Source organism: Lepidochelys olivacea, assembly GCF_965140295.1.
Source record: "Lepidochelys olivacea isolate rLepOli2 genome assembly, chromosome: 22".
Taxonomy (NCBI): Eukaryota; Metazoa; Chordata; order Testudines; family Cheloniidae; genus Lepidochelys; species Lepidochelys olivacea.
In genome coordinates, this window is record NC_140432.1 from 20,797,157 (window position 1) to 20,824,383 (window position 27,227).

The following is a 27,227-nucleotide window of genomic DNA, read 5'->3' on the forward strand; positions in this document are numbered from 1 at the left end:
AGCAGCCGCTGCTCTCCAGCTGGCAGAGGCAAGAGGCAAGGAGAGGGGCGGGAGAGGGGTGCAAGGTCACAGAAGGCAGCTTGGTGCAATGGGGCAGGAGAGGTAGCAGGCCTGGGGGTGGGGAGCCCAGGGAGGCAGCAGCAGACAGCGGCAGTGGGGGGATGGACGTGGGGGCCGGGGTGATGGATGGGGAGGCAGCGGTGGCCAGGGGCACGATTATCCTTTAGGCCAGCCCTGAATATCCCTCTCTGCCTGATGAAGAGAAGGGATGTGAGGAGGAATCTCCTACTGCCCGGGTGATGGGCCACAGAAATTGGGGGCAAGGGGCTCCCTCACGCTTGCCTGGTGAAGTTGTTCTACTTGGCTTAACTATTCTTTGAGCCAATGGCAAAACAAGCCTCTGGCAGCAGGCTGGTGGTTAGGCTGCAGGCCTGGAGCGTGGGAGACGATAGTTCAGATCTCCCCCTTGGGCTGCTGTAAAGGAGTTTGAAGTGAGAGCTCCTGGGTGTTGTGCTCAGGGTGTTGCCTCTTGAAGCTGTTCCAATTGAATTAACTATTCTTTGGGCTGGGCCAGCGCCAGGACTCCCTCTACAGACCCAGGGTTAGGCTATGGCAGGTTCAAATCCCCTGCTGAGAAGCAGTTTGAAGAGGGCTCTCCTGCAGCCTGGGTGTGCGCTTTGAGGGATAGTGCTGAGTGAGGGGTTCCCTCACTCTCGCCTTCTGAAGTTTCACTTGATTTAAGTGTCCTTCAGGCCACGCCAAAAGCCAGAGTCGCTCTATAGTCTGGTGGTTAGGGTGCTTGCGTGGGCTGTAGGAGAGGCTGGCTCAACTTCCTCTGCCTGGTCAGCAGGGGTTTCTACAGGGATTTTCTGCCTTCCTACTGATTGCCCTTTGGGGTGTGACATCCTTTCCCCCTCCCTTTCTCAGGAGGCCATTGTCCTCTGGGGACAGGGAGGGGATTTGGACAGGGCTTGCCCACCTCTGACTCTCCTTGGGAGGTGGGAGTCCCCAGTTCACACCCCTCAGCAGAGAAGGGGAGTGACTTGGGGTCCGCACAGCCTGAGTGTGTATCCTAGCCACTGGGGACAAAAGAGTGATTTGGGTCTTTTGTATGGCCCCCAATTACTCATTAATTAAACCAGCATGAGCTCCTCTGTATAGTCCACAGTGGATTTATAAGGGCCTGCACCGCAGGCACCACATCCCCTTTACTGAGGCAGAGGCGGGATTTGAACCAGAGTCACTCACATCCCAGAGAAGTGCTCTAACCCCCAAACCCGAGAGGCAAGTTTTAGCCCAGTTATTATGTAGTTAGAGTGGACCAGCATCAATAGAAAAGACTGAGGGAGCCCCAGGTCAGAATATGTCCCAGTCCAGCACTTAGACCCTTCACTTGCGAGGTTAGAGAGCAATGGTCAAATCCCATCTCAACCAGCAGCTCACTGATCTGGGGGGAGGTACCCAAACCACTGGGCAACTGGGACTGCCCCAATTATCATTTAATGAAGGTGGACCAGCTTCAACAGGAAAGTCTGAGGGAGTGCCCAGCTCAGAATACCTCCCCCTCTGGCACTTAGGCCATTCACTTAAAAGGTTAAAGTTCAAACCCCTTTTGCTTATGGGGATGGAGGGGGAGGAATTTTACCTGCTGGGTTTGTGTTCAGAATTGTCTGATGTTTCTGGACAGAAAAAGAAACTGATACAGGGCAGAGAAACCGGCTGACTCAAACCCACCTTGGTACAAGCTTTAACCCTCTCTCAGCAGGAGCTTTATTGAGGCAAAGTAGTACTGAACTGATTTTACAAAGGAAAGCCATGAAAAGGATTTGTATAGAGGTGCAGGGCTGAGAGGGTTAATGTCTCCGGTGCAAGGGGCTTGGCTCCTGGAGAGAATTCCCCCGACTCTGACAGAGCACTGGGCAGGAAGCCTCTTTCCAGACAGTCCAGGCAGCTCTGGAATTGGAAAGAAAAAATACAACGGGTTAAATCAGCCGGGAAGTAGAGACCTGCAGACCAGTTCTCAGCTCAGTGCCGCGCCCTCTGCTGGTGCACACAGCACTCCTCTTGCACAAACACACCCTGCAGACACACACCCCACAGTGGGGATAGGCCACACCTACCGGGCAATCCCATTCTCAGCCCCTTGAGCCATCTGATTGGCTGATAAATTTTCGTCCCAGAGTGCTGCTGCACTGTGTGGATGTCAATGCTGTTTCCTCACATTGGATCAGACCCAAAAGGTTTGTGCCACCTGGATCCTTTCCCCCGCACCCCACCCCACGTCCTGGCCTCTCCCAAACTGCTCTACAGACACAGCCCGCACAGTGTGTAGAGCCCAGCCCCAACCCTTCCCTCGGGTCTGGCTTTACCTAAGCAATAAATACATGCATAAAGCTCAGACTCAGACATTCTCCACAGGCTGGGAAGCTCCAAGGACTCCTCTCTCTAGGATGCTCAGTCCACACCCTAGATCCTCTGCCTCCCAGAGAATCCCTCCCATCTCCCTTATGTCCTGGTGGGGTACTGAGCCTCCTGCCCCAGGGAGTCAGCAGAGCCCACTGAACCTTTTCCTAGCAGGATGGACACGTGTTAATGGTGCGGTGCATCCGGCATCACCACCAGCCTGATACACCACACAGCCCAGCTATCCACGCTGCCTCCCACTCCCCACTGCTCTCCCTCTGTTCCACGTACCTGCAGCTACAGCTCATCATCGTCACCTTGTCTAAGGAAACAGAAGGAAAAGAGAGAGAAAGTAGCATCAGCCTGAACCAAAGCAGCCAAGGGGAAAGTGAATGTCCCCGGCCCTTGAACATCTACAGACTCCCACTAAAGAGAAGATGTGGGCTGACTGACTTGGACAATTTAAAATGACACCAACCTCCTTCTTTTCTTTGCTCCGCAGCGGAATCGCCGACCTGGAAACAAGAGATAGAGTCTGAGGCCTCCTACGCCTTGGCTGATGCTGCCCCTCCCCATCCCAGTGCTCCCTAGCCCCATCTCGGTGCTCCCTGGCCAACACGCCCCCTCATTGCTCTCAGTCTCCCACCCCACCTTCTGCTGCTCCTGTCTCTTTGATGCAATAATCCTGCTGCCCCTGTGGGACAATGAGCCCCTCCCCTGCAGCCTCTGCCTTCTCAGCTCCGCATGGCCTCTGCAGCCATCGCGTAGGGACCAAGGCCACCCCACCCACTGTGGTGGGAACTCTAGGCACAGCCCTGGTTCAACAAGCACCAGAGTCTGGCTTGGGATCCCCAAAGCTGTGAGGCCGGCCGCCCCAGGGCAGTGGGGATGGGGGCAGGGTCAGATCCGTGCCCGTCTCTGGACTGACCCCCAGCTTTGTTTTTTGAGCCACCGGGTCTTGGTTTAGTCCCGTAGTTATTTTCCTCCTTGTTTGACTCCAACGTTGGGCAGCCGCCTGCCCCTGCCCAGCCGGGAGGGAGGTGCACTCTGGGAACGTGCTCTGGGCTCTCCCCCACCGGCCTGTGGGTGCCAATGGGACACATCAGCCTCCTTGAGCTCTCTGAACAAACGCCCTGTTCAGCCAAACGCTCCCACAAGGCCCAGCCAGGCTCGGACACCAGCTGGGAGAGCCTGGGCTGGGAGCTGCCCTGAGCACAGCAATGAAGAGCAGCCGAGCGTCTGGCACCCACATGGAATACGCTGTTATTCCCATCTGCAGAGTGTGCAGCATTTGGGGTTAGTGGGTGAGACTCATAGCGTGGGTTATTAAAGAGCCCATGGCACTTTGCACAGAGGCCGGGATGCTGACCCAGTCTTTCTGGCCAACTCCACCCCAGGTCGTTCCATTCTGCATCTCTTGCTAAACTGCTGCTGCAGTTTCAAGTGCATACAGTTTTCTCCTTCCCTTTCTTCCCTATAGCGCTGTGCACTGTTATTGTGTTTCATCCCAGAGCTGGCTGCCTGTCAGCCGTGGGCAAAGTGTCCCCTGGGTATATGTGGCTAGGTTTGCAAAACAACCCAGCATGCTGGGTCACCAGTGAGTCTGCAGGAGCGGAGCATTTTGGAAAACCTGATTTCTGCCTCTAGAAATGTCAGATATTGTTGCTTCCAATTTTAATTGGTGACCTTTTCACCCTGAGCCTCAAAGCTGGCAGGAAAATGCAAAATTGCTTCTGCAAATATTTGCATAATCTCCTCCCCACCCCACCCCCATTTTCTGTCGGACTCTTGCCTTGATGGAAATTTTCCTACCAGCTTCTACTAAAGATTAACACGCACCCAAATCTGCATCTAAGTTCTGAACCAGGTACCCAGCCTCTGGCCCCCACCTCAGAGGGGCCTCCTGCAGCGAGAACAAAGAAGAGGGGAGATATGAGAGATAGAAGCCATTGTTCTCACTGATGTCCAAGCCCAGGGCGCAGGGAGGGCAGGGGAGGCCAGGTTAAACATTTCAGGAAAAAAGAAAAGGAGTACTTGTGGCACCTTAGAGACTAACCCATTTATTTGAGCATAAGCTTTCGTGAGCTACAGCTCATTTCGTCGGATGCATACTGTATGCAGCATGAAGTGCTCACGAAAGCTCATGCTCAAATAAATGGGTTAGTCTCTAAGGTGCCACAAGTCCTCCTTTTCTTTTTGCGAATACAGACTGACACGGCTGCTACTCTGAAACCTGTCATTTCAGGGAAAGTTAAGTTCTAAGCGTAGCTGACAAATGGAACTGCCCTTGCTGGGGTCCTTCAGGCCCTAGGCCCCTAGCCCCCTCAGCCATGCGATGGTTTAAGGATAATGGACCTCATCCTGCCACAAAGCAGGGGCATGTTAGCAGGCCCTTCCGACCCCGCCGTCTGTGACGCACACTGAGGCAGGGCTCTGCTTGCCTGTATCTGTGCACACAGCACGGACACACCCTCCCCTCCCTTCCCCTGAACGAGGCAGCCATGTGCAGCATAGCTGGGGGGCAGAGAAGAGCCCCCACGTGACCCCGGCCTTTGGGCTTGCGGGAGACCAGTCTGCAGCCCCCCAGTAGTGACACTTACTGAGGATGATGAGGAGTCCGACCACAAAAGCCACCACGGCGAAGATCAGCCCCCCATTCCGAATGGTCTCGTAATCTCGGAACGAGAGAGAGACACCTGTTAGCCTGGCGGAGCAAAGGGAGCCGGGCCGGGGTGGGGAGAGTCGCATCTCACCGAGCTCTGAAGCTCTTGGGTGAGCAAGAGTTATCATCTGCCGCTGGGGTGGCCCGTGCCTTCACTGCAGCTCCAGAGCCAATGGCAGCTGGGCTTGGGTCACAGCCTTATCGCAGCGCCTTGAGGGGCTTTGTTCTGATTCCCAGTGCCACGCAGCTTGGTGTCAGGCCCCCTGTGACACACGTGTGACAGGTCTGCGTGCCACCAAAGGCATCCCACGCAGCTACCCACAGGCTCACCGAGCTGCGCGACTGGCTACAGGATGGTTACTGGGGCTGGCACTGCCTAGAGATCCATGGGCTAACCATGGGGCAGAAGGGTGACCTGGGGGCTAAGGTCCATGTCGAGATCTGGGCTCAATCCTTGGCCCATCCCAGACCTGTGTGACCTGTGTGACCAGGGGTGAGCCACTGAATCTGCTTCAGCTCCCCGCCAGCACCCAGGGGCCAAAAGCACTCCCCCTCAGTCCTATTGATAGGGTAATGATGTGGGGCAGGGGCCATCTCTTCCACCGTGTTTGGAGCACAGGGGGACTCGAACCACTGGACAAAGAACTACAGACCAAAGGCCGGGGCAGCCGGGTCCTCGTGGGACGGTGCAGAGACGAGTCTTACCATAGGTGAACTTGTCAGGCACCTGCTCGGGGACGATCTCTGGAAAAAGAGGGAGCAGTTCGGTGAGGAGCCAATGGGGTGGGGTCCCAAAGCTGTTGGTTTATCGTAGCTCCTTGACACGAGGGAGCTGCTATGGATCGGGCTCCCCGCACCCCAGACTCCGGGCCTAGCTGCCCCAGGGAGGGCAGGTCTCCTGAACAGTGCCCAGGGCTCCACGGGAGAGCTGGGAAAACAGCTGATGCGTCCCTGCCCATGGCCGCCAAGAAGAGCCTTCGGGGCAAGCCAGCACAGTGATCCCAGGCTACAGCAGCCACACTCTGACTGGCTGACGGTGAAGCCCTGTGGGATCTTGTGGGGCTGCTGGCAGTGGAGACTGGGAATGCCGGGGATAGATCCTAACCTAGCCCACAAAACCAGCTCCCAGTGGCTTCCACAGCGACCATTACACACCTGCCCCCAGTGCCAGAGAGTCTGCAAGTCCCGTGTACCTCCCCGCCCTCTGCCCACCTGCCCAAGGTCAATGTGGGTGCGATTCATTTTCAACAGCATGTTTCTAAATCTACCCTTCAGCTTAGACCTGAAGACCCTTCCCCCGCAACCTCCCCTTATTCCAGCCCTCTCTTCCCCCAACCCCACCTTATTCCAGCCCTTTCTCTCTTGAACATCTGTGCCAATGCACTTCCTCTCTGATCCACAGGCCCTCCCTGCTAGTCCCGTCTTTGGTCTCCCAAACTGATCTGCCGATGCAGCTCTGGTCCAACCTGCACCAGGGCCTGCTATCCTGGTCCTGGCCTCCCATAGCTCCGCCAAAGGACCACAGTCCTAACCTATAATCATGCTGTGTGAGCCAAACTTTCGCTCTACGTATAACTGCTTGCTGGCCCTAAATAGTACCTTCACCAGGGCCACATAAATACCTAGGGATCAGCTGAGAGTGGCAGGCTTGGGCACTCCGATCAGGGCACACAGCACTCATGCCCAGGGCCAGGCGATCCTGAGCACGACCTCTGGAGACTCTTCCATGCTGGGATTTCACAGCCAGTTTAGGGAGGGCTCCACTTCCCAGGCTAGTGCTACTGGCACGTGTATAGCCCCAAAACTCTGCAAGCCTACAGTCCCAGATCACCAAAACCTGCTCTGAACGGACAGATTGTAACTGCTGCTGCTGCTTGCCAGGCACCTGCACAGCCCAGCACCCAGTGCGCCAGGAGCAGCATCTTGGGGGAGTCTTAAAACCTAGCAGGATCCCTGGTCCCCAGAGAGAGCTCTGTGAAGGGAACAGGTCGTGAGGGCAATGGAGAGTGGAGTGGGGGTGGAGTAAGGACACGGTTGATTTCACAGGCTACATAACACAAAGGTCTCCCTTGGGGCGCATGATTGGCTTTCCAAAGAGTCCTCAGCAAACTCCTATGTTTTACAGACCATTTTTTCCATCACTGGAAGCAGCTAGAGATAGGTTGGATTCCAGGTCCCTGGGATTGGGGGGGCAGGGGAATTGGTTTCCAGAATCAAACTTCCTGGGTGGATCCAAACACCCCTAAAACTTTGGGCAAGTTCCAATCTCGACCGTGTCTAAAGCAATGTGTTCAGGAGGAGGAGGAAAAGGTTAACCTGGGTAGAGTAACGTTACACAGCTGCAATCAGTCACTGGCACATTCAATATTCACCTTCTAACCTGCCTTTCCAACTCAATTATTTCTCAACACGCGCGGAGCACTGGGTAGAAAACAGCCGATAACTCAGACTCTTATTCATCTGCCTGCCACCACCTTGCCTTTTACAGTGCTGGCTTTGTTTGTAGGTGGGGTGGGTGGGCCTTGTTACTCACTGCCTATTTCAAACAGGGCACATGGGGGTTGGGGGAATAAGACAGAAAAGAGGGATAAAAAGGAAAGCGCAAGAATTGTCACAGATTCAAATCTCCATTTTAACCATGGGCAGATTTACTGCTTAGCCTGTGTCCCCCTGAATGGCTCCAGGGTGTCTGGGGACTGTGGAACAAACTCCTCCTAAGGAACCTGTGTTTGCACAAGTCAGCCACCATTTGTGGGTGTTACATCACCGACACCCCGGTTTCACACAGTGCCCGCTTGTAATCTGAGGCGGCCAGCAATTCCCACTCCCTTTGGTGAAATGGCAGGGCAGAAGCTGGCCTCCTGACTCCTCAATACCACAGCACAAATGCCCCAGGCTGGAACTACGGCTTTCTGCTCAGACGGGTCACACAATAATACACTGCGCTGACCCCTCCTTCTGTCCCCTGGCAGCTTTTCTCTGCTCGAGGTCCCCTTCCCTTGCCACAGAGTCCTACGGTGAGAACAACTGCGAAGGGAAAATCCCTCTACAAAAATACTGACCCTTCCTAGAACTAGTACTCCCTCTGCTGAGGGGAGAGCTCTTGGGGTATTTGGGTATCTCTCCTGAATCCTTCGAAGGTTTCCCCAGCTCAGCCTCTGGGCACAGCCCTCTTTTCTTGTGAGAGGATGAGATCACTCCAAGCACTAGGATAAGGCATCTAAAAGCATCAGCCAAAAACTTTCCACCTGAGAGCCTAATGGCCGGCTCCTGATCCCTTGTGAAGCTCCACCCAGAGAGCAGCCTGGCTTCCCGAGGCACTGAGCATCCTCAGGCCAGTGGGGCAGGAGCAGCCTGTGCTCAGCACCTTTGACAATCAAACCACTCTGCTGATTTAGACGTCTAACTGGGCGTTAGGCCCCCACATCTCAGAGCATTGGGAACACTTCCCTGCTAAAGAGCCATTCAGGTCTGTCTGTCTGCACAAGCATAGAGTGCTGTCTGCCTGCCACGCCTGCCAGCAAAACCTGAACTCCAGTTGCAGAGAGGGTAAATGAATGGCAGCGTGCTCCCAGGTACAGCCCGGCAGAGTGCAGCCTGTCTCCAACAGGAGCGAGTTTGTCCCTGGGAGCTGAAGAGCAGCGAGACCCTTACCGTCAGCCATCTTCCCAGTGAGCCGTCCAGCGGTGCCTTGGCCTGGGCGCGTGCACCACCGGGAAAGCATATTAATAGGGGGCGGGTGGACAAACGCCATTAAACATTAACGGCCTCGGTATAATGTTTATCCCAGTCACAAGGTGAGGCACATGGCCCAGACCCAGGTTTTGGAAACATCAGACACCTTGAGGGGCAAAGGAAAGAACAAACCCCTGCAACCAGCTCTCTCCAGTTCACACGAAGCGCAGGGGCTGAGCCGGACGCACCCTCAGCCTCTGTTTGAAAGGCCAGTGGGAGTGTCATGGAGTTCAGCGAGGGGCATCTCAGCTCTGACAGGCCCAGCAGGGTGAGGGGAAGGGCTAATAACTAATTAGGGCACTTTTCATTCTCCAGGGGCTTGGCAGACCTTCCTACTCAGCCCCCACAAGCTCTGCCTGCTGTGCCCTGTCATTATCCCCATGTTATGGGGAGAAACTGAGGCACAGAGCGGGAAAGGGACTTGGCCGAGGTCACCCAGTGAGTCAGTGGCAGACCTATTTCCTGGCTCCGGCCCTTGGCTCTGATCTCTTGATCATGTTTCTTGGCTGGCTACTGGCTAGCAAAGTAGGAGGGGAAGGGGAATCCTACCCCACCACCACTCTGGCAGCTTGGTGGGGAGAGAGGGGTCCTACTAAGGCCAAGCCAGAGTTCAGCATTGCTTGGACCTCCTGCAGGCCCAATGTCTAAGTTGCTGATGGGGCAGCCTGCCCCAATCCCAGTCCTTCGGAAAAGATACAGTAGAACCTTAGAGTTATGAACACCAGAAAGTTGCAAACTGACCAGTTAGCCACACACCTCAAGTGGAACCGGAAGTACACAATCAGGCAGCAACAGAGACCAACAACAAAAAAAGAGAAGTGAATACAGTACAATAGCGTGTTAAACATAAACTACTAAAAAATTTAAGGGAAAGCAGCATTTTCCTTCTGCATAGTAAAGTTTCAAAGCTGTATTAAGTCAATGTTCAGTTCTAAACTTTTGAAAGAACAATGATAATGTTTTGTTGAGAGTGACAAACGTTTCAGAGTTACGAACAACCTCCATTCCTGGGGTGTTGTAACTCTGAGGTTCTACTGTAATCAACACATGTCTCAGCAAAGGCAGCATCCTGCACCCAGGGTAGCAGGCAGTACAGTCCAGTCCATGCCATTGGTTTTGCCAATGCTGTCTCCATACACAAATCGCTTTGTCCCCTGTCCTCCCCCCCCAGGTCTGTAAACCTCCCACCTCCGCAGCAGCCAGAGGCTAAGTGCTGAGCAGTCTGTTAAGTGCAGTTTGTTCTGTTCTGGCAATGAGTGACCAGCAAGTCACGCAGCCCATTGGATTACTGTTATGGTGCTTACAAAGTGGAACCTGCCCCAGGGAATTCTCTCTGACCCAGATTCCCAGAGCCTACAGGAAACACACTCCGACACCACAGTGCTGGGCAGCAAAATAAGAACCTCGCTAGCTGAATAATAGCCTGACAAACACCATCCCAGGTCAGCTCTGAGAATCTAATCAGTTCTGACTACAGCCTCAGTGATATCAAGGTCTTGTATTAAAACCCTGGCCCTGAGGAACTGCTCCGGGGGTGCATTTCAGAATGTTTGTCTTTGTTATGAAATGGCTCCCCTTCATGCTTTTCGTAAGCAAGAAGCAACAGTTGTAACATTCAGGGCTGGGAGGACAGCATGCCTTTGTCTGTCTGTCTGTCTGTCTGTGGATTTATGCCAGGTGCTGATCAGCACAATGTCTGAGTGCCAGGGTTACAGGCTATTTACTGACACCAGGTCTATTGTTTGTCCCTTTAAAGCAGCCCAAGGTATCACCCCTGGAATTCAGATCTTAGCATCATTGACTGGAGACAGTCTCAAATCAAGCCCAAATGTTGGGGTACTGGAAATCTGAATCCTACTTCTGTGGCTTGCATCAACCTCAGCCACTGTTCTGGCCCTGTAGCACCCACGCCCTCTCTGACCCGGCTCACTAACACTCTGGGTGCAAGAATCTCCCCCTCTGCAGCAGCCCCTGTGATGCAGCCTCCCTGTTCTCACTGCCACATGCACACACTTGCTTTCTGTTTTCAACGCTCATTTCAGACCACATCTCTCCTCTGGCCCAGACCTCACACTCCTTCTCCCCCGACCCCATCCCCCACTTTCTGACTTTGCAACCTGTTTAACTCTGAGACACATCTGGGATTGCAGTTTTTAGGAAAGGGGCTGTGCAAGAGAAAACTGAGATGCATTGAACCCAGATTCTTATTGCACAGCTTCAATAGTGCAAAGTGGCTGGCTCGCCACACACACACACACTTCTGAAAATCTCTGGTTATTGTTAAAATTGCTGCAGAAAATGGGGCCATTGAAAGGTGACTTGGAAGGATTCCCTCCTCCTAGCACAAAACTGATTTTATTGCCTGTCATTAGTGAGGAGACACAGTCAGCTCCCTCCTGGCGCCTCACCAGTTGAGCACAGGCATTGTTTGCTGTTTGCACTGGCCACTCACAGGGCTGTAGCAAATGGGCACTAAACCACAGCTGAGCAGCGGCGGCAGCTTCCCACGGTTTCTTTTACTACAAGCTTCCAGGGGAGGAACCCTGCCTCCCTGGCTGACATTAGCACAAAGCTAGCGCAGAGGTTCTACAGATCTCACACACACACACAAGCTCCAAATTTTGCAGCTTGAACTCAGCTCGGAAAGGGCACAGTCCTCCTCCTTGTGACTAAAGCGATGTCTACACTGCACACCTTACAGCGGAACAGCTGTGCCTCTGCAACCAGGCTGCTCTAAGGCACGCAGCATCGCTGCTCTTTGTTGGCAGGAGGTAACTCGACAAAATACAACCACCCCCAACGAGGGGCAGTAGCTTTGTCGTCAGGAGAGCGTCTCCCACCAACAAAGCGCTGTCCACACTGTTTTTTCACACCCCTGACCGACAAAAGTTTTACTGACGAAAGTGCAGACATAGAAAGTTGAAAGCGAATTCAAAAGGAACATGACATCTTACAGAGCTCCCCAGCCTGGCGAAGCAGCAGCCAGAGGGTGCAGCAGAGACAAGGCAAGGGCAGATTAAGGCAGACCAGGGCCAGGAGCCAGCAAATCCTCCGGCTCTTCTTCAGGCTTCTCCCAGCCCAAACACTCCCAGCCCCGATTCTTCCTTCCACGTTCCCATCACAGGCTCAGCAATGCTGCCCTGCCTCAAACTGATGGCTCAGTTCAGGATCCCCTGGGGCCCAGAGACCCCTGGAGTAAACAGCAAACCCCTGGTTTCATTGCAGCACAATCAGGCCCCATAGCTGCCCTAGTGCACAGGCTGCAGGATCTACCCGCCAGCTGAAAGCACGCGCCACTACTCCAGAGCTAGCCCCACACCGTTGCTCAGTGCTCAGGGACGTCTTGGCAGGTGCATTACACCCCATTCCATGCATGCTCTGTCGGCTGCCTGCACTGTGGGAAACTGGGGTTCTGCTGGTTGGTCAGTGGTGACCTTGCCCTGTGCCCCAAAAAGCAGACAGACAAATATTCCCGTCATTAGCCAGTACTTACAGTCTGAGCCATAGGGTCACATCACAGCTGTCCACGGACATCCAGGGCACAGAAGGGTGACTCCGGCAGAGTTTCTGCTAACGACGGGTTGGGGCAATAAACACTTTGCCGGTACATGGCTGGGGGACCTTTTCCTCCATCACTTCCATCTGGCTGTGGGTTCACGCAGATTGTTAAACCCTGGGCTCAGTGAGCATGTCTGGCTTTGCACAGCAGAGCGTGGCCCTTTGGCTTTCTCTCCTAGTCACCCCTCCACTCAGCCAGGATAGTGCCTGAGGCTTTGGGGGTTTAACCATTTCCTGACAGAGGAGCTGGCTAGAAGTTGAGACATTTGGAGACAGAACACGACCTCTGTCCATTGGAATTTACCGATGCCAGACCAAGCCATCCCTGGGTTTCTGCACTGCCTGTCTTGGCTCGTGTCTGGCCCTGCACGCAGCACTGGAGAGCTACGGGACGGGAGGTGGCTTTTCAGTCCTCTCCATAGTCACATTCACCCTGTAGCTGGCTCTAAGATTCACCAGGAATCCTAAAAAAACCCAGCTTTCCTCTCTGTTCTCATCTGCCTTTGTCGTTCTAAAGTTTAGGAGCGGGCGTGGGTTTGTTCCCCCTCTTTCTTGTATTATCACCTATGCAGAAAGGAGTAACCACTTCCAGGCTGGTCTGATCCTTCCCCAGACAGGCCGGAGGTGGTCCTGTGCTGTGGATCAAGCCGCTAGCCTGTTGAGATGGGCCTGGGAGCGCCCTGTTCTGGAGACCCATCCCACAGCCTAAGTGTCCCTTTGATTTTGCTGTAGATAGCCCAGTAAAGGAAGGAAAGTGCCATACAGCAGAATCTCTCGCCCCTTGCCCCACAGGCTGCTGCAGGAGGGAAGCACACTGGAGGTGGATCTGAGGCCCCTGGAAAACCTGCTGCAGTTGCAGCTGAGTGAAGATCAGTTGAAGGGAGAGAGGTGGCTGCAGAGATACTCAGCTCTGCCGTGTGGAGCCCTTTTGGTACTCTGCACACCGGCGAGTCTCAAAGCGCTTTACCAAAGTAGCGCAGGGAATGATGCGATTCGCCCAACACCGCATGGCAGGCCAGCAGCAGACTTGGGAATAGAACCCAGGAGTCCTGACTCCCAGTCCTGTGGTCTAACCACAGACGAGGCCCACACACAGCCTTTGCCCGTACAAAAGCCGCAAGCATCTCCAGGCGGAGGCTGTCATACCGAACTGAGCCGTGCGTCCTTCGGAACGACGACGTGAGCAGAACAGTAGCTCCCTGGCGTTAGAGAATGTCCTCTCTCTCCACTGGGAGTTGAGAGTCCCCCCAGGCTCAAGTCCGGGGAGCCTGCTGGATGCAAGGCTGCCATTCCCTACTGCCTTTCAGAGAGGCAGCAGCTTTATGCAAGAGGTTCCGAGGCCCTTGAAAATGCCCTGGGATGGCCCAGCATCTAGCTGTGCCTGTGGCAAGAGCATACGCAGTGTTGCCTTCGTCACGCCAGGTCAGGTGCAGCTCACTTTTCTCACCCAACTCGTGAGCATGAGGAAAACTCATCCAAACTCAGACGTACTCAGCAGATGAAGCTGCAGGTCCAACCTAACAGCCCAGCTGCAGGACGAAATTAGCTTCAATTATGCTTTGGTTCCAGCAAGAAGTCAATGCACGCCCAGTCAGCACGCAATGCGGTGTTAAGCGGAAAGGTTGGCTGCCGGGTGGCCTTCGCCAGCGAGTCCTGACTCAGGGGAGATCCACAGCAGAGCAAACACAGTAACTCACTGCCTGGAATCCACCCGCTCCCGAGCGGTGGGTGCACCAGCTACGCTGCACCGAGCTGTCCCCAAGCCTTGCTCACGCCATGCCGGCTCTGTCTCCAACCACGGCAATTTGCTTCAAGGGAAACTTCCAAGTGGCCTCTGCATTTGTAAAAAAGGCCTGCCCCAGGGGCGCTGTTTTCTTAAGCATTTTCAAGACTGCTGGAGCAGCGAAGCACAAAAGTCTTGGAGACGCTGAAGTGAAAACAAAACTTTCCAGAAACAGTGCGTGATCTTTCCTGCCCAGTGGGTGACCTTGTAGTGCCGATCTGCTAAGGAGAGAGCCATGAAACCAAAGGGAATTTACCAGGGTTTCTGCTTAGATGGAGGGTGACACTATTTCATCAAAGTAAAATAAGCCCAAGGGAAAATGTCTTTCATGGTTCTGGTGCTTTGAGGCAGTGGAGGGAACAACCCATGGTTCTGTCCCCATCTCCACCTCAGTCCCAGCCACTGGCTTGCTCTGTGCCTCAGTTTACCCCAGGATAACAGGGTCTGCCTCCTGGAGAGCTGGTTGGCTTCATTCATGGCATGTTGGCTGGGAGCATAGAAACCTAAAGCCAATATTCAACAGTTAAAAGGCGTCTTTCTTGGAGCCGCCTCTGTCCCTTGGGAGACAAGGAAGTCCCTACCCATCCTCCCCTCCCGAGCAGCAGGAACCAGTGGGACGCTACCAGAAGCTCGTCACACACCTGGAAATCTAGCTTTTCTATTAAAATAAGCAGAATTTTGATTTTGCCATAAGACTCATGGGGGGGGTCTCAGAAACTTCTGGGCATTAAACTACATCCAGCTTCTGCGTGAAGAGGGCAGGGCCTCCGCTGACGGCGGGCAGAAATAAATAGCTTCCTGCCCTGGCACCGTCTGAGCCAGCCCCCAAAGCAGACACAGACACACTGTACTGTCTGGGAGCCTCGTGACTCTGACACAGCTCTACCCCCCATGAGCTGCTGGGGCCAGCCTGCAACGGAAACATCCTGCAGAGAGACGCTGCCAAGGGCTCGCAAAATCCACTGCCAGGGAGCCAGGGGCAGCCCTTAGGAACACTGGCTCCTTATCCCAATGCTTGTGGGGGAGTGGGGGGGGGGGGGGCATGTGACTTGAGCTGAGTTAACTCCAAGTCTTCCAGAGCCAGGGCAGAGACCAGGTGGAGGTAATAGCTTTTATTGGCCCAATTCCTGTTGGTAAGAGAGACAAACTTTCGAGCTGCAGAGAGCTCTTCGACAGGGTGCACCCACTGCTAACCTCTAGCCTTCACAGTCGGTTATACTACCCTCCGCAGCATGCAGAGACCTCCCCCCACGTGCGCCTGCACCATCCCCATCCTCCGCTGACTGCGCCGCCTCCCCATGCCCGCCAGGATTTAAGTCAAAATCACCCCCCTGTCTTTGCTGCTCCGCCCGGCCAAGCTGGGCTCAGCCCAGAGCAATGCGAGCAGCAGAACGGCCATCCTGCAGGAAATCCCAACAATTAAAAAACAAAACAAACATTTGGCCCAAATTGGGGTGAGAAGTTGACACTGAAATTACCTCAGAACGAAAAGTTCCAAAATACTTTGATTCCGAAACGGGTACATGATTCAGCGCTCCTGAGCAAAACCTTTCCCTTTGGTTAGTGGAACTGACCCCAAGCGTTTCACTTCGAATCAGTTCAACGGTAAATTGCATTTCCCTGTGGTGGTGCACTGCCTCAAGGGAGTGCCCGATACCCTTATTCTGGACAGCCTATATCTCCCATGATGCACCATGCTGCTTGGGCAGGGGAAGATTGCACTGCATCCTGGGAAGCTGTAGCTGTGAACTTGAATGATTGTTAAGAGTAATCGTATTTATTATTTGTATTGTGATATCACCTCTGAGCCCCAGTCACGGACCAGCACCCCATTGCGCTAGGTACTGTGCAAACACAGAACAAAAAGGCAGTGCATGCCCCAAACCCCTTACCAGCTGGGTCTGCTAACCACCGGCCTTCACTTCCATTCAGGAAAGAGGATTTGGTCCTCCCCTTAGACATCCCGGCATTATGGTGCAAAACAGTTAGAGAATCACTGAGATAGAAATGATATTTATTCCTTGTTTTCCCCATAGATTCTGGGTCACAACACAGAATACAACAGTCCATTATCACGGCAGCAAGGTTTTTGCTGATTTAAAATAAAAACACGACAGTTGGTTTTATTTTACAACATTCAAGATTTTGCCATTTTCTACATATATGATTTTAATTTTTTTTATACTGACTGCACACTACAGACACTGAAGTTACTCTGAACACAGAACTCATGGTGTACGTACAGCTAACACTCGGGGGGCGGGGGGGACTGGGAGGGGTTTTGCTTGTTTGCCTGTTTGAATCAGTAGAATGCCACCAAGAAAAAAAGAACATTTTACTGCCTGCTACAGGTTGGACGAAGAAAAGAGTCTGGAGGTGCACAACACGCATTCACTCTGCCTCACGCTGCGGGACAGGAGACACTTCCCATCTCACACACCACTGGAGGAAAACAAAATACTGTGTCCTGAAGTCATGGATCCCAAACAAACCTTCCTTCTGCTCACTAAATCTTCCTGGAACAGATCTGGACCTACACTGATGTTCTGAAATCTTCATCTCCCTTGAATTTAATTTTATTTCTTTCCCCTTGTTTTATCTCAGGTTGGGTTTGTGCATCTGCCTGGCAAGTGCAGGGAATCTTACGAGGTAACCTGATCACATGAGTTTGCCCCTTGTAATGCATAAGTCACCAGGAAAGACGACAGGACTGGGACATATTCCTGGGTAATCAGAGGTTTGGATAAGTGACCAGACTTTGGGAAGTTTGGGGGGGGAAATTCACCCTGTGCCCTGGGCCAGCACAGAGGCAGGCAACACTTACTCCTAGTTAAACCTGGGATTGTTCAGTCTGCGGAAGAGAAGAATGAGGGGGGGATTTGATAACTGCTTTCAACTACCCGAAAGGGGGTTCCAAAGAGGATGGATCTAGACTGTTCTCAGTGGTAGCAGATGACAGAAAGAGGAGTAATGGTCTCAATTTGCAGTGGGGGAGATTTAGGTTGGATATTAGGAAAAACTTTTTCACTAGGAGGGTGGTGAAATCTCCTTCCTTAGAAGTTTTTAAGGTCAGGCTTGACAAAGCCCTGGCTGGGATGATTTAGTTGGGGACTGGTCCTGTTTTGAGCAGGGGGTTGGACTAAATGACCTCCTGAGGTCCCTTCCAACCCTGATATTCTATGATTCTATGAAGGCAGCATAAGAAATAAGTGGTGCATGGCCCACCTGCATGGGGGCAGCCTCCACCCTATCAGAGCTGCCCTCTGAGCCCTGGAGGGTCACCCAGCACCATTCAGGGCTCTGTTTTCTCTGCAGAGGCAGAGGGGAGTGTTGTACAGCAAGTGGGTTATGGAATTACACATGACATTAATGCCAAGGACTCAACCCCCTGTACCCCACCACAGGGCACTGGAAAGGAATTAACAAAGGTGTGGCCACTCAAGGTAAAGAGCTGCTGCGTTTACTCTCCTGCAGTGCTCCATGGATCCCTTTGCTAGTTTAGACAAAAAAGAACTGGCCCTTTAACAGAGACAATGTCTGAGACGAGACCTGTTTAGTCCTCAGAGACAGTCTGACCTCCTCCCCCACCGACGGAGTCACACAGAATGGAAGGCGGGGAGCAGGATTACTGGCTGCACCGCCAGCTTTCCCGCATAGTGTCACTGTGCTGGGGCATTTCACAGAGATCACATTTAAAATAACATCTCCGGGGGGGGGGGGGGAGAGGCGATTTTAGCTGTGAGCTCAGAGAGGAGGGTGCTGCAGCGACAAGCCACATGCTGCAGAGAGTTCTCCGGGGTTTGAACTGGCAGGAAGGTGCGGTCTGAGAAATAAAAGCATCTGGCTTTTCTGCTTTCTCCTCACCAGCCAGGGCCCCTGGGGCCGTGCTCCGGGGGCACATGAAGGTTATTGCTGATGCTGCAAAACGCAACTGCAATCTGCTCCCCAAGGGTCTCTTCCAGCCCTACCGTGTTGTATTTTATCTGCAGATTCAGTTTCACCAAAACAAAACTGAAGTGATTCCTGAAGCCCCGTCTAAACTAAACAGAAACTGCATCACAAGAACAAGACCTGCTGCGTGCAATGCTTGGAGCGTGCACTGTCTGTGTTGCACGTGTGCACACCCCAGCCATCCACAGCACAAGCACTGGCTGCAGCAACTGGCTGCCACAACTGGGACGAGGCCTTGAGCTGAGCTCTGGTTCAACTGGCACCACTGGCCGCGGGCTTCTCACAAGAGCCACAGGTGCAGAGCCTGGGCCAGGATTCAGATTTCCAACTCCCCAAAGCCCAGGAGGGAGTCTGGGCCTGGGCTCTGGGTTTGGCCACCTGAGAACTCTGGATGTGAGTTCAGATTCAGACCCCCCACCCCTTCGTCAAACATGCAGAGTCTGGAGCCAGGGGGTTGGTTTGGACCCATCTCCAGTTCTAACAGACTTCCTGCCTCGCCAAGAGAATAAAACACAATCAGCCCAGATGTGAAAATAATACCCCCTTCCAACCCCCTTCCCATTCCCACCCTCCTCCCTTCCTCAGTTAGCAGTGTGGCGTATGAGCCATGTTCCTAGGTCTGAGAGGCAGCCACCCAACCCCCCCCTCGCCCCCCCCAGAAAGGATGAAGAACCACACCCCCAACGTGGTGCCAAGCGAAGGCCATGGGGAGCACATCCTGACAATCTCATACAGCCGCGCACCACTCAACAGCACTCGAAAAATGAAGAGAAACTTACTAATACGACATCGTCAACAGCTAGCCTTAGAGGTGATGGTCGTTATACATGAACGTTACACATTACAGTGTAGGCAGACAGTATGGCGTGTGGAGTTTAGTTAGGTTTTTATACAGAGAACCAGTATTAAAGTACAGTGGGTAACACAGACACAGCTTCTTTGCATCTCCTCAGGAGGACCTGTTGCTGTCATTCTTGCTTTCTTGCAGGTCGCTTGCATTTGTGGTCCAAGTGTCTGTCCTTAGGTCTCTGATCTGTGAGAAGGGAGGACAATGAGTCAGTCTGGCTCCTGCTACTCAACCCCTCATCAGGGAAGAAAACAGAGGAGACACTAAGAAAAAGCCAGAAAAAGGCAGATTCCACTTGCTTTGTCTGGCAAAGATTAACTAGAAGCAGGTGCTTGTTCACTGCAGCAGACACTTCTGGGACCCAAATTTACATTTTCTTTTTAAAAAATCCTGTATTTTGGTGCCACATTTTCACATCTGCACTTATGCAATCCGAGAACAGACACAATGGCATTGACCTGCCTGACCAGTTCCCGCTACCCAAAAGAGCACGACAGTGAACACTCTCAGACAAGGGTTCGCAATCTACCCATCACTTTAAGAAAATGTCACTGCAACAAAAACATTCAAGGAAAACTCCATCTGTGAGCAGGGAGTCCCTGAGCAGAGACAGAGGGGAAATGAATCTGTGCTTCGCGAATTCACTCAGCTCTACATAGAACCAGTAGGAAATACAGATGGAGCCGCAAGCAGCACGCACAACAGGACACCAGCAGGTGGAAGCAAGGAAATGTAAGCCAAGTTACTGGGGTAAGTGCCTGGTTTTGCAGGGTTTGTAATGTCTTAAGAGAGCCCAAGGACCCATCCTGGTATTTGAGGTTCCATCCCAAATTAACCAACTAGAACTCAACCTCCAAATAAACAGCCCGAGCAGAAGGGCCACAGATCTTAACAACAGGGCTCCTAGAGTCATGAATGCTAAGCACCCACTTTGCCAGAGGCACAAAGCACCTTTCCCTGGCAGCAAAGCACCACCTTAAGTGTAACTGATCCACCAAGCCGCGTTCAGAGAGTACAGTGAAAACCCAAAATCTCCAGAAAGACCATGCCTCTAAGGTGGGTTATAAAGTAGGAGGAGCATCAGTAATGTAGAGCTCCTAGAGAAGGGAAACTCCCCAGCTAGCCATCCTGTACCCAGTGGCCTTACGGCTTGCATGGTGTTGAGGACACAGGTCAGGAAGGGACAGAGACATGAAGACCAGGGAGCACTGGCTTGAGGAATGTAAAGTGTCAGCCCTGCCCGGGCAGCACAGAGGCAGGTTACACAGACAATCCGACGCGCCGCTGCGCTCCGCACAGATCGCACGTGTGTGGCTTTATCGTTCACAAATCGCACTGCCGCAAACCAGCCCGGATCTGAGTGACAACAGGACGCTTGACTCCCAGCCCCAGGGCCAGATCTTGAGGGCCGCGTCGGGCCCTGTTTGGCTCTCACGCCCATCAGTCTCACCTTCGGTAGATTCACACACAGGCATGGGAGACCAGAATCAGGCCCTTGGGTTTTTCTGCAGGTGTCACACGAGGACTTTATCTGAGTACAGGCCTCAGGGACCGGATCCTGGAATGGACCCAATACTGCAGCACAACCGAGTAACATGTAAACCCCCCGATTTGTGCTGGGGTCCTGTGCTCCCTACTCGGAACAAACTGCACCCCCTACCCCACGCTATCCCTGCTAACATCAAGCGAGGCTCTGACCTCAGCCCTGTGTGCAGCTGCCATTCACCCTGTCCGGCACGGAGAAGCAGCACATACGAAAAGCTGGGTGTGGCTCACCTGATGGCTCTAGTTCAGTTCTCTGCCTTTTGCGCCCCTGTTGCTGCAAAGAAAATGGCAAAACGTCTTTAAAAGTTCAACCAAGAGGCCTCAGCCACCTGCCCCGCAAGCAGCCAGGGGCCATCTTTCGATGAAACACAACATGTGTGCAGCAAGGGAACCAGGTTCTTACCGTTTGAGGCAATCAAGTTCTCCGCTTGAGCCTCCTCATCCCCAGGGGCTCTGCAACGAGAGATGCACAGTGAGAACTGCGAGGCGCCAGCCCTTGCCAGTGCACAGAGCAGGAGTTTGGACACCGCTAACAGTGCATGATGCTGGGAGGGGCTGAGCACAGAGACCAGGTGGGCTATGCCTGCTCAATGCCTGTCAGGTTAGGACCTCCGTTTTATGACCCAAATGCACCCCAGTGAAGAAGCGTGGACTCTCGTCCATAACCACCAAACCAAGAGCAAACCAACTCAGACCAGGGCGGGAGTTGGGGTGGGTGGGAGCCCCAGCAACTCAGAGATATGGGTACTACAGAGCAGCAGTCAGGGGTGGCTGTGAGCTCTCGGCGCACTGGGGAGGAGATGCTCTCAGTCTGTTGGAAGGAGGGAGGTGTGAGGGGAAAAGGATCCGTTGTACAGTGGCTGGCTCTCTTGACTAGCCTAAGTTTGCACAAGCCTCTCTGGCCCTTGCAGGGCCCTATATGAAATAAAGCAGGCCCCCATCGAGCCCCCGGCACACCACTGCACCATCCTGCAATACGATGGCTGGTGGGGCCAGGGGACTGCATGCCGGGCTCCTGGATGTGCTACACATAGGCTACGACCTCCAGTGAACTGGCAGGTTCCCTAGGAGGAAAGCAATCGGAACGTGCAAGGAAAAGCGTGTCCCAGTCGGGCGAGGCTGGCGAGGGCATTAGAACTCTCCTGATTGGCTAATAACTCGAGTCCTGGCCCTTGGGAAGTGCACCCCAGACAGCTCGGCCCCCACTGGGGTAACCGCCCCAAGCAGACATCCTGCCCTTGCTACTCAAGAAACCTTGTGGCACGTGGAAGCAGTACGGAGCGTGGATCCTCATTTAGCGGGAACATTCTAGCAGCTGCTATGGACCTATGGATTTATTTATGGGTCAAGAGTCTAAAGAGCGTTCCAATTCCAGGCAGAAAGAGTCCACCGGCTAACCACTACTCGCACGCGTACCTGGGCTTTTGGTTGAAGCTGCATCTGCACCTCCTGCCTGGAAGAGTAAGAAAACACCATGAGCGTATGAGAGACACCCTCTCTTTGGAACAGGTTGCGGCCATTCACCCCAGGTGCTTCCCCAAGAACTTCACTACCCAGGAGCTCCCGAGCCTTCCGGCCATGGGTCCATGCTTCGCGGGCTGCGTTTGCAGGTACGCTATGGATCTGCAGCATTCCCCGCAGCCTTCCCGAGTCTCATGCAGCAGTGGTGAACGACAGGCAGGGGGATGCCGCAGAGCTCTTGCCTGTGGCGGAAAGGACCCAGAGCCACGCCACAGGTTAGAAAGTCACCTCCTGTGCTGTCTGAAACAGCACTCAAAACAAACGTTGAGGAGTCAGAGTGTGCAGCATCCCACTGGGGAAGGGGGGACAGGGGAAGAGGGTAGCCCCGCCAGTGAACTGAGAGGGGCATAAGGGCCCTTCAGCAGAAACATGGCCCTCAAAGCATGTTGGTTTTCCCATTTACACTAAGGTCCGTCTACACTGCAGCTGGCAGGGCTGTTTCCAGCTCGGGGAGATGAAAGAAGCAGTGTGGCTGCAGCAGCCTGGGCTGTGGCATAGGCTGGCCACTGGAGCACAGTCCCGAGACCCGAGGTACGTCCCTGGGCAGCCAGTTCTTAGCCATGAGGTTCTTCCCACCATCTCACTGGGCCACTGACTCAGCCCTCACCAACTTACTGAGTATAAGGAGAATTCCAACAGAAAACAAGACCACGGCAAACACCAAACCGCCGATCCTCAAACTCTGGTAATCTAGGGGGGAAAAAGGCAAGGGAAGTTTTCATTTCCAAGTGGGCTGCAGTGTTCAGACAAACATGGTCAGGTCTCACACATGCGCGCACACACAGTCCTGTTAGCGCCACGAGGGTATATACTGTGCACACTCATCCATGCGCATACCACTAAGGACTCTGATGCTCACCATAGTTGAAAGGATCTTTTTCCTTCTCTTGATTGGCTGCTGGAAACAAAACAGACAAAAAGTTTGTGAATATGAGCATTGTGATTACAAGCACTGTACCAAATCCCTCTAGGCATGCAAGGTTTAACTTGCATTGAATTACTACTTGTGCTATTGTAGAGCTGAGGACTCTCCATCAGGGATTAGGGCCCCATTGTGCAGGGTGCTGGACAAACACACAAGGAGACGGTCCCTGCCCTGGTGAGCTACAGGCTAAGTGTAAGGTGAGAGACTTGTCTGCATGTGTCCAGGTAGGACCCTAAAATCTAGGCTGGGAACATATGTGAATAAGAGGGTCCAAGATTGGGATGAGTTGCTACTATATTTGCTGTTTGCTTACAGGGACGTACCCCAAGAATCAACTGGCTTCTCCCCTTTTGATCTCCTATACAGAAGGAATGTGAGGGGACCCCTAGATCTCATCAGAGATGCCTGGGAAGGGGACATGGAGGTAGAGGGAGAGCCAGTAGCTGAGTACGTACAAAGGTTCAGAAAAAGAGTTAAAAAAGACATGATGGGTCTAACCTCACAAACGAACGGCACGGTATGATAAACATACTTGGAAACACTTTTGAAATAGGAGACTGGGTGTTAGTCCTAAGCCCAGCAACAAAATACAAAATGCAAAAAATCTGGGCAGGACCTTTTGAGGTGACAGAGGTGAAAGAAGATACAGACCATGGGAAAAAGCCTCATGGGAATGCTGTCCCACAGCTGGTGCATGTAAACAGATTTACAGCCTATCACAGAAGGGGAGCCATGGTAAACATGATCTGCTGTGCAGAAGGGGAAACTGAGGCACGCCACCTCATTGATTTGACGGCTGAATGCCAAACTGACTCGGTCTCTGGAAAGCATCAATATCTGCAATGCGTTAACACCAGCTGAAAAGGCAGCGGTGTTGTCCGTGCTGCAAGAGCACAAAGAAGTGTTTTCTAGCAAGCCAGGGAAGGCACACTTGCTCACCCACAAAATTGTTACAGAAGAACCAAAGCCACCTCCCAGCAGACCCTACAGGGCCCCTGGCAAGGTGCAAGAGCAAATTCGTGCAGAAGCACAAAGCATGTTATACCTGGGAGTAATTAAAGAGTCTGATAGTTCTTGGCATCACTTGTGGTCTTAGGCCCTACAAAAGACAACACTGTAAGGTTATGTGTTGATTACAGAAAACTCAGTGCTGTCACCATACCAGATGCTTATCCTATGCCTAGAATTGATGATATGCTGGGTATCTTAAGCAAAGCTAAATATCTCAGCTCTTTCGATTTGGTTAACAGAAACTGGAAGATTCCTTTAGATGAGGATGCACAGAAAAAATCTGCTTTCATGACTGATATGGGTCTCTGTGGGGTCACAACATTAGCATTTGGGTTAATTAATGCAGGAGCCACCTTTCAGAGGCTGCTCAACCAAGCGTTAAACAGTTTGCAGGACTCTGAAAGAGCCCGTGTGGATGATACAGCAGTGTTTAGCAACACCGGGGCTGATCACAAAACACACCTAACTGTAAAAGCCTCTAGGTGTAAAACTTGACCAGCCGGAGTTCCTTATTTGGCACACTGGGTAGGGGAGATCAAAATATCCCCAGATCTCTTCAAAGTTGAAGCCATAGTGAATTGGCCTATGCCCCAAACAAAGAAGCAGGTCCAATCTTTCATAGGTCTGGTATTATAAGCTGTGACAGAAGGTGTGTGTGTGGGTTCAGTGACCTCATGTCTGCAATCACAAATCCACGTAAAAAGACAAAGCCTAATGAAGCTGTATGCACAAAGGCATGTCCAGAGGGGGTTGATAAGATGAAGAAAATCTTGTCTGAAAAGCCTATTCTAGCTAGCTCAGATTTTGACAAGTTTGAACTGTGCATGGATGCATCAGACCCTGGTTTAGGGGCTGTATTAAGGCAGTCTGGGAAGAACAACAAGAAACATCCCCATTGCTTTCTTAAGTAAGAAACTGACACCCACTGAACAAAACTATTCTGTCATAAAGAATGCTATGCCATTGTGTGGGCAGTAAAGCAGTTACAGCCCTATCTTGTCAACAGAAAGTTCAGGGTATTAATAGATCATTCTCCATTCATCTGGCTGCACAAAATTAAAGCCTCAAACGCCAAGCTTCTGCATTGGAGTCTTATACTATGTGAATTTGATATGGAAATTGTGCATATCAAGGGAAAAGAAAATATGGTGGCAGATGCCCTATTCAGGAGAGAGGGCCCCAACCTGTTGCCTCCAGGTCAGCCAGTGGCTCCCAGGCTGTAGCTTTCTCTGGGGGGAGGTGTGACAGAACACACCCCTATATTCACACCCTAGACACACTGTAATAATCGGTGTACAAGGCATGCCTTCTGAGGGATCATCTGAAAATGCATAACTTGCTGATCTGTAATATCATGGCAAAACGTATGGAGCAATGTCATGTGTGAAGTCATGAACATAAGCTAAAGCCATGACTGAAGCGTGTTTCCCAGATAAGTCTGGGGAGGGGCTAAACCAGTTTCTCAAAGACAAAGGGAAGTGGACAACCCAGCCAGGTGTCAACAAAGCAAATGGGCCATCCCCTATCAAGCAGCCATTCTTTGGCAAGAAAGAGGCGGCAGGGAGACGGCGGCACGGCTTAGCTGTGCCAAGTAGACACTCACCATTTTCAGGAGTGTTTGTGCTCTGTGTGGCTTGCACTGCCCACGCTACCGTGGGGACACAACTCTCTATTAGTGCTAGTTCCCATCGAGCTACTGCGAGCGAGCTGGGGAAACACATCCCAAGCTCCCAGCACTGATGTGGCCACAGTCAGACGCCCTGAGGCCAATTGCTCACATGCAAGGCAGCGTGAGTGGGTGCAGGCAGAAGGTGGAGGAAGCTGTAGGGTAAAGCAGGGTGGATACGGACAGGTTCTCATGGACTCCTGCTAAGTGCTTTTCTCAGTGGCTGTGTTACCCGAGCTTATGGCCCCATGTTCCCACTCAGACTGTGTACGGCTGGCCAAACAGGTGTCCCTGAAGCTGGACCAGTGCCCTCCCTTAGCAGCTCCCCTGATGTTTGTTTGCTGTGAGTGAGTTATATTTTTAAAAGTCCTGATGCTTCCTCCACCCATCAGTTGTGCCCCTGCCAGCTCCAAGCCCGGGGGGTACACAGGCCAGCACCCCGATCTGGATGCATAACTGCTTTTGTCTGCCTGGGTCCCAGAGGCCTTTGGCTGTGCCCCTTCCCCCTCCAGAGTGCAAGGTGTGTGGTTCTTGATACCTACCGTCTGCTACGACCACAGGCACCAGCAGAGAGCACAGAAAGATCAGCGCTGTTTCCATGGCCACTAGAACAGAGAGAAGGACAGGAGTTACTCTTTGCAATAGGCAGGACAAAAGCAGCAGAGCAAAGGAGCAAGGAAGGGAGCAAGGGGGCTGCCTTAGGTGCATCAGACTCACTCCAGCAGATCAGACAGTAGCTGCGCCTGGACCAGGACACTGGATCCAACAGCTCTGGAACGTCAGGAGAAGTTCAGAACCAGAATCCAACTCCATCGCTTGGGTTCAGCCCATCAAGTTCCATACCCTGGCTCCAGCAGCAGCCAGTGTTTGATGCTGCGCAGGGACGGCAGCGCACCAGGCTAACAGTGCAATCATGTCTGTGTAGAGGAACTACTCCTTCCTGACCCCTGCAGGGAACCAGCTTGCACCCTGAAGCCTGACAACTAATGACCCTCAACTACTAATAGTTTACCTCAAAGAATTATTCACCCTCTTTTAAAGCCCAGCTGCAGCGTTACACTCCCGGCAGGCCGGCTGCGAGGCACCATCCGCTTTCCCAAAGAACTGGAAGGCTGGCATCATGCTTGCTGTTAAAGGTGTCAAGTGTTGGCCTAGTGGGTGAATAACCTGGAGCCACGCCTGGTACTTGGCCCCTTGTTCTCCAGACTGGCCGGAGCTGGGACCCCATTTGGGCATGGGCGGGAGGTGACTTTGGTTTCCAATACCAGTTAGGGGAGAGCTGAAAGAGCCATACTCAGATGGACTCCCAGCTTGGACGGATGGTGGCCATTGCATGGTCCCCTTTGAGGATCAGGGCTGGGGGCAGCAGGCACCAGGGACGGATGGAGGAAAGTTCTTGCCCTTACACTGTATATCATCAAACACAAGACCCCATTTTGCCCACCCTGAGCCCTCCTCCCCATCATGGTTCCCAGGCTCCCCACCCTTTTCTCCATGTACTGGAGCCAGTTCTACCTCAGCAGTGAGCTCGACTCCGGCCTGCACAGACTAGCTACAAACAGGCAGAGGGGCCTGCTCTACAGGGGCACCTCCACCCCTAGCCCTAAGGCTGTGGGGCTC

At 52.9% G+C, this 27,227-nt stretch overlaps 1 protein-coding gene across 1 annotated transcript in view; it reads right to left on the reverse strand.

Moving 5' to 3' along the window:
• Positions 1 to 1,739: 1,739 nt before the first annotated feature.
• Positions 1,740 to 27,227, reverse strand: part of LOC311511242 (uncharacterized protein) — a 53,643-nt gene continuing 28,155 nt past the window's right edge. Inside the window, exons 4-14 of the mRNA XM_084611656.1 lie at positions 26,150 to 26,212; positions 22,865 to 22,903; positions 22,621 to 22,695; positions 21,901 to 21,937; positions 20,888 to 20,937; positions 8,720 to 8,824; positions 5,771 to 5,809; positions 5,004 to 5,078; positions 2,882 to 2,918; positions 2,695 to 2,725; positions 1,740 to 1,953 (exon numbers count right to left, since the gene is read on the reverse strand). Of these exons, the coding sequence (XP_084467782.1) occupies positions 2,701 to 2,725; positions 2,882 to 2,918; positions 5,004 to 5,078; positions 5,771 to 5,809; positions 8,720 to 8,824; positions 20,888 to 20,937; positions 21,901 to 21,937; positions 22,621 to 22,695; positions 22,865 to 22,903; positions 26,150 to 26,212 (545 nt within the window). The 3' untranslated portion in view covers positions 1,740 to 1,953; positions 2,695 to 2,700. The remainder of the gene's footprint in view (positions 1,954 to 2,694; positions 2,726 to 2,881; positions 2,919 to 5,003; positions 5,079 to 5,770; positions 5,810 to 8,719; positions 8,825 to 20,887; positions 20,938 to 21,900; positions 21,938 to 22,620; positions 22,696 to 22,864; positions 22,904 to 26,149; positions 26,213 to 27,227) is intronic.